Source organism: Henckelia pumila, chromosome 3 (genome assembly GCF_033568475.1).
Source record: "Henckelia pumila isolate YLH828 chromosome 3, ASM3356847v2, whole genome shotgun sequence".
Lineage (NCBI taxonomy): Eukaryota > Viridiplantae > Streptophyta > Magnoliopsida > Lamiales > Gesneriaceae > Henckelia > Henckelia pumila.
This window is the reverse complement of record NC_133122.1, coordinates 181,624,229-181,630,856: the sequence shown is the minus strand read 5'-3', so window position 1 is coordinate 181,630,856 and position 6,628 is coordinate 181,624,229. Positions and strand designations below refer to the sequence as shown.

Sequence of the window (6,628 nt, the reverse complement as noted above, 5' to 3'; positions counted from 1 at the left end):
TAAGATAGTCACTATTATATATTTGCTCACACTTGCTGCCATGCATCGATGGTCATTGCATCAGTTTGATGTAGCAAATGCATTTCTTCAAGGGGACTTAGATGAGAATATCTACATGAGTCTGCCACAAGGATACAATATAAGTGGGCATAATATGGTTTGCAAGCTACGCAATTCTTTGTATGGCCTTCAACAAGCGTCTCGGCAATGGAATATTAAATTTGAAATTGTCATGCGTGAAGGGGGATATACTCAGTCGCAACATGACCATTCTTTATTTTTTTGTAAGACTGGTTCTCATATTACATTCTTGGTTGTATACGTCGATGATATTGTTATCGCTGGGAGTGATGCCACTGCCATCACCAAGTTGAAATTGTTTCTACATTCTATATTTCAAATACGGGATATGGGCACATTGAAATATTTTTTGGGAATTGAAATTGCTCGATCTAAGGAAGGGATCTACCTAAATCAGAGGAAGTATGCTCTTGAGTTGGTTGCTGATGTTGGTGTTTTGGGTGCTAAACCTTTCGACACACATATGGAGCAACATAAAAAGTTGACTAGTCATGATCTGGATTCACTTTTAAATAAGAGACATCAGCATGTGTTGACTGATCCTCTGCTTTTAGACCCAGACAAGTTTCGGCGCCTGATTGGACGACTCATTTATCTCACAATCACTCGTCCAGATATCTGTTATGTTGTGCAATATTTGAGTCAATTTATGCATGCTCCTAAGGTGTCACACATGGATGCTGCTATAAGAGTAGCTAAATATATTAAAGGTTCTCCTGGTTTAGGAATTTTTTTTCCTTCTCAGAATTCATTACAGCTCTCTGGGTATTGTGATTCAGATTGGGCTTCATGCCCCATGACTCGACGATCCCTTACAGGTTACTGCATTAAGCTTGAAGATTCCCTATTGTCCTGGCGAACAAAAAAGAAGAATACCGTCTCTCGTTCTTCTGCTGAAGCTGAGTACCGAGCCATGTCTTCAACTACATGTGAACTTGTTTGGATTAAAGGAATTATAGCAGACATGGGTGTTCAGTTGCGAGGGCCAGCGACCATGTATTGCGATAATCAGGCTGCGCTGCACATTGCAGCTAATCCCATGTATCATGAGAGAACCAAACACATTGAGATTGATTGTCATCTGGTGCGTGAAAATTTTACGGCACCGCTTTTTCCGAACTGTTTTGGGGTGCTTCCGAACTGGTTTTGGACCCCCGAGACCTACCCTACATTTTCGCACGTTCCGGATCTGATTTTCCACTTATTTTGACCAAATAAGGACTCCTTAAACATGTTTTGCCACTTTTAAAATTATATGACATTTTCTTAACATGTTTAAATCACTTAATCTTGTAAAATGAAACAGGGCTACTACAAATACAATTATAGATCTTCATCTCTGATTCATCTTAACAAACCCGATAAGCTCTTTACATCTTGAAGCAATCGATATGCCTTCATGTTTGATCTGATTCCTCGCATCAAGCTCCAAACTCCACGGACAATCGATCTGCTCTCAGAACTCATCTGCCCATCGACTTCGATCTGATCCTAGTAATTGATCTAACCCCTGAACTCATCTGATCACTGAGCTCATCTGATCACTACTTTGATCTGATCTTTTTTCTTTTCCAGTCAAGCTGACAGAAGCACACTTCAACATAAAGGGTTCATACATTTATATTGTATAGATTATTATTAATTTTTAAAAACATCCAAGATACTTCTAACATGCCCAAGATAACTTTTTTTTTAGTTGTCTAAAATAACTATCGAACCTTCTGAATGAGTATCCAAACTTCCACTGCATTTTAATGCCCGAAAATATTTTGAACTTTTCTTATTCAGTGTCGTACCTGAATTTTCGATGAGCTGAGTTGAACTTGAGGTATGGGTCATGACTCATGAGGTGACCGCCTCATGTGTCTCTCCTTCGATACAGATTTGTCCTTGTTTCAAATGAGACTATACAATTATAGATTAGTATAATTCGATCGAATATAACCTCTCGCAAGCACCTTCCTTAGTAAATCGCTAGTTGACTCACATGGCAAGTTTGGGTTCATGACAATATATAGGGTCTGTTGTTGGGTTATATTAAAGTTTAAGTACGAAAACAAACACAAACAAATTGTATTTTGAAAATACTTTTATCGTTTGGATTAAAACTGCAACAAGTCTGACGAAAACATTAAAACATGTGAAACATTCACCATTATGGACATTACTATATCCAACTAGAATACTATTTATATTATGATGTGTGAAAAAAAAAGATTTAATATATTTCAACGATATAAACTCGTAGTAATTGCCATTTCATATTGATAAATAATGCCCCATATGATTTCTACGAATTTGGAACTTTTGGCATTACATTATTGGATCATCTATAAATTTTGTTGTGAACTCCGATTTACGATATATTAAATTATGACTGATCATTTGTTGAATTTAAAAAATGTGTCTCAACCCCATTTAATTTAAAAAGGAAAATTCATGTAAATGGGTTTTTTTTAACCATGTAAATGGCCTGTATTTGGTTGTATGGTAAAAGCAATTATGAAAATGGGATAGACATTTCATGGATCCAAATGCTTAAATCATACAGATATGGCCCATAAAAGGCCCAGTTCTATTTTTACGAATCTTCGTTTTCTATTTTTTGCCAACCTTTTTAGCCCACACTAAATTCCTTTTTTCTCCCGGACTATTTTTCATCTATATTATTATATAAAATTTGGGCACCCTTTAATAACTAATTTTGATGTATCAAGATGACATCAATTTTATTCTTCATTTCAGCGGATCGAATAACCCGGCCCAATGAAGTGATTCGACCCGATTGTGCAATGTTATTTTTAAATTCTGCCTGTTTTAACATGTATTATACAAGTCTGATGGATACATATGAAACAAATAATTTATATGATATAGTCTTTCAAATTATTTGTCACCAAAACTTTTAAGTAGAATCATTATTAACAAAATGGTTAGACTGATTTGCACTAAAAAATTTTCAATATTTTTATGTTTTTTTTAGAATCCCCATTTGTTTAATTTTGTATAGTGATTTTTTTCCCCAGAAAATTAAAATTACTATAACTTCATTTTTTTAAAAAAAAAATTCCAAAATAATAAAGCACATGTGAGTTGCTTAATTCGAGCCAACCGAAGTACCCCATATAATAAAGAGACGTCCACTGACCACTAGCAACCAGTTGCTTCCACATTTATTTGTTAATTCATCCATCAATTTGATGTTTTATTTTATGTTGCATCAAATTGTGTTATTTTTTATTTATTTTTATATGAAATGTTGAGCATCTGAAATAAAAATAAAAATAAAAATACACAATCCGTAAGTTTCTTTTTGTGTTGAATTCAGATATTCGCTTGAACATTTTATATAAAATACACGAAAAATAATAATTTCAGTGCAACATAAAATAAAATATCATTTGTGATTGTCGACGTTCTCATAAAATACTAAATTTATTGTATGCTCTCTTTTTTAAAAGATAAATCGTAATATCTAGATTTTTATTATTTTATTTTACGGAATAATGCGACCCAACGACGAACCACAATAAATGCTATATCTCCAAAAGTAAGAAAATCTAAGGCCAATGGCAAAACACATAAATTAATGAATGAGAAATTTTTTTAAAAAAATGCATTGAAAAAGGGTCATGGGCCACGTATTTGTTGTGCTTAGGGAACCATCTCTTACAACCTTTTGAATTTCCAATTTCTCCTTTTTATTTCATAAAACTAAAGTATTTTTAATAAACAAATATAACTTCGATGTTGGATATAAAAAGTAACCAAACAAGAAGTTAAGAACCACTGGATCCCATCACTTTTATTGTATCTCAGTAAATAAAAGCTCATTTTTCTGGGTGGCAGTGTGGCACGCTCTTTTTTTTTTAAGGATCTCAAAAAATATTATTATTGTTTTTTTTTTCGATTATGATTTGGTGATTTAATTTTGTGATATACCTCTTCGATCTGATATAATCGATAAAATAATATCATTTTTTATGTCAAACTATTGATTTTCACTATAATATATTGATCAAATCGACTGGTCTCATAAATATAAATCTGTTAGTTTTTCTCACTCTGTCGTACTTTACACTTTAGTTGAACATATTTTTAACAAACAATTTCCAAACTTTGATTTGTTTTTTTTAAATACATTAGATACAACTTTTTATCAAGATTTAAAATTGGCATGAAAGCCCAAACGCAAAAAATAATGTATAGTGATTTGTCAAAAGAGTGGTTGGGAATGGTCAAATCTGTAATAATGAATAAGGAATAGTTTAATAGAAAGTGATAGGTTTCGATTGGAGCAGAGTTGGCAACTTGATGTTCTATGTTTCAACAATTGCAGCAACTTGTCTCTTTCTGTGATACTCCATGTATCAATTGATTGTTTAATGTCCAATGTAGCAATTATATGTGTATAGTATAATAATAAAAATGGTTTGTTAAATATATAATTGAGATAATTCCTACTGAGAGGCTGATAAATCAAAAGAAGACAATGACCCCAAAATTTTCCAAACTCAATTGGATTTACCGCATGAATTTTGGTATTCCTCCAAACTTTGATTTTCTTATTTGGGGGAATAAATGTCAATCAAAGTGATGAGACATCAAATCAGCAACCCAATTCATGTGTGCACATTATACCAATCCAATCAATTTGAAAAATCCAGTATATTTTATGACAAAAATCTCTACAAAATATATAATACAATAAAATAAAATAAACAAACAAATCTATTTCCAACATACTGACCAAATCTAAAAATCCCACAAATCAAAATGGCATAATGTGACTTGTTTTCGTATCGTAACAGGAAAGGCAAGAAGCCTTGGAATTGCATCTCAACATTTTAAGCAAGTCGCCGCACATTTGCCTGACATTCGGCGAGCAATTGCTCTGCAGCAGCAGCAAAATCTTGGCCACGCCGCCGCTGCTCTCCGCCACCACCGCCGCCACCCTCTTATCGCCGGAGAAACAACACAGGCTCCACAACAACGTCACGGCGAGCTCCGTCGCCGCACTTGAGACCTTCAGCACCTTCTTCAAAATCCCCTGCACACACAACTCGTTCCCACAAATCTCGTCCCTCCCTTCTCTGCAACTCGACGCAATCTCGAGGAGCTTGAGCACTTTCTCCGTCAATGGCGGACTCAGTTCCGGTTCCGACAGTGCCTTGGTGAGCGCTTTGACCCCTCCCACGCGCACCATTTTGGATCTGTTCTTCTTGTAAACAAGCAATCGGGACAAAAGATTGAGTGAAGCTTCCAATGCATTGGTATTCCAATTCGAGCTGACTATTAATCTCTGTAGCTCAAAATACATCTCATCGTCTTCTGGGATGAAACTAGATTGCTGCATTTGCGAACCCAAATGCGTAGCCATGAGTTCAAGGAATTCTACTACCGCGATTCTTAACTCCAATCTTCCTTGCTTTAAGCACGTCAGAATTATTGATTTATAATCATACTTCCCCATTTCAATCCCTGAAAACATAGCATTATCTCCTCCTTCGGAATCAATCTTCACTCCATTCTTTAAAATCACGTTACAAAACAAAATAATTTTCTCCAACAAACACAAATCGTTCAAAGACTGCTTCTTTCCGACAAGTGATACGAGCAACGGGAAAACCCTTTTGCCAGCCTTCGTCACAACCTTCCTATTGTCACACCCTTGATTGAAAAACGAAATAAGCGTGGATAGGTTATGAGTGATGGTATGAAAGCGAGGGAAGGGGGAAGTGTGAGTCATTTTAAGGTCAATTTCTAGCTGGTGGATGATTTGTTCTGCTTGGTCTCGAGAGAGTAATCGGGGCGAAGGAGGCGGGTTTTCTGGGCGAGTGGGCACCGATTCAGACCAAATTTTGATGAGGCGGTGGAGGGTGTGATTGGGGACGAGCTCTTTGGTGTGAAGCCGCTGCATGGTGGCTGGGCAGGTGTTGTTCCCGGCGTTGAGCCACCGCTGAATGCTTCCGCGGTCGTAGGTGACGCCGGTGCACAAGCTGACCGGGGATTTCATGACTTCCAAGGAGATGGGGCACCGGAAATAAGTGGGCACCGTTGTTTGGAGATCATCCCTCACCATGTTTCACCTGGTGTGTCTCTTAGAGAGAGAAAAGAGATTGTTTTAGAGAGAGAGAGAGAGAGAGAGAGAGAGAGAGAGAGAGAGAGAGAGAGATGACAGAGGTTTGTTGAAGGGACAGGGGGGTTCCATTAAGAAAGAAATAGAGTCAGAGGATGTGACGTCATCAAACTTTGCCTTTTCCAATTTTTTTTACAAAAATTTATTATTCAATACAACCCTTTTTTTTATTATTATCTTGGGTCAGCGAAATTTTGACTTATGCATGGGTACCGCCCATAGTGAAGAGCGGGGAAAATGGTACAATAGTTTGGCTTTGTTTTGAAATATAGTTTTGTATGTTGTTATATTTGAGAAAAATGTATAATAATTTGATTTTTTTTTTTTTTTTGGTCTTGTATGTTGTAATGTTTGAGAAAAGATACAATAACTTTACTTTTTTTTGGATTTCATCATGTGCCGCCGGAA

The 6,628-nt window shown here is 35.9% G+C and overlaps 1 protein-coding gene across 1 annotated transcript; it reads right to left on the bottom strand.

The window, feature by feature from the left end:
- Window positions 1-4,754: 4,754 nt before the first annotated feature.
- On the bottom strand, window positions 4,755-6,217 carry LOC140892288 (U-box domain-containing protein 27-like). The gene has a single exon (XM_073301131.1). It carries the CDS (start codon window positions 6,161-6,163, stop codon window positions 4,853-4,855), a length of 1,311 nt encoding a protein of 436 aa, XP_073157232.1. The 5' UTR covers window positions 6,164-6,217; the 3' UTR covers window positions 4,755-4,852.
- Window positions 6,218-6,628: the final 411 nt, after the last annotated feature.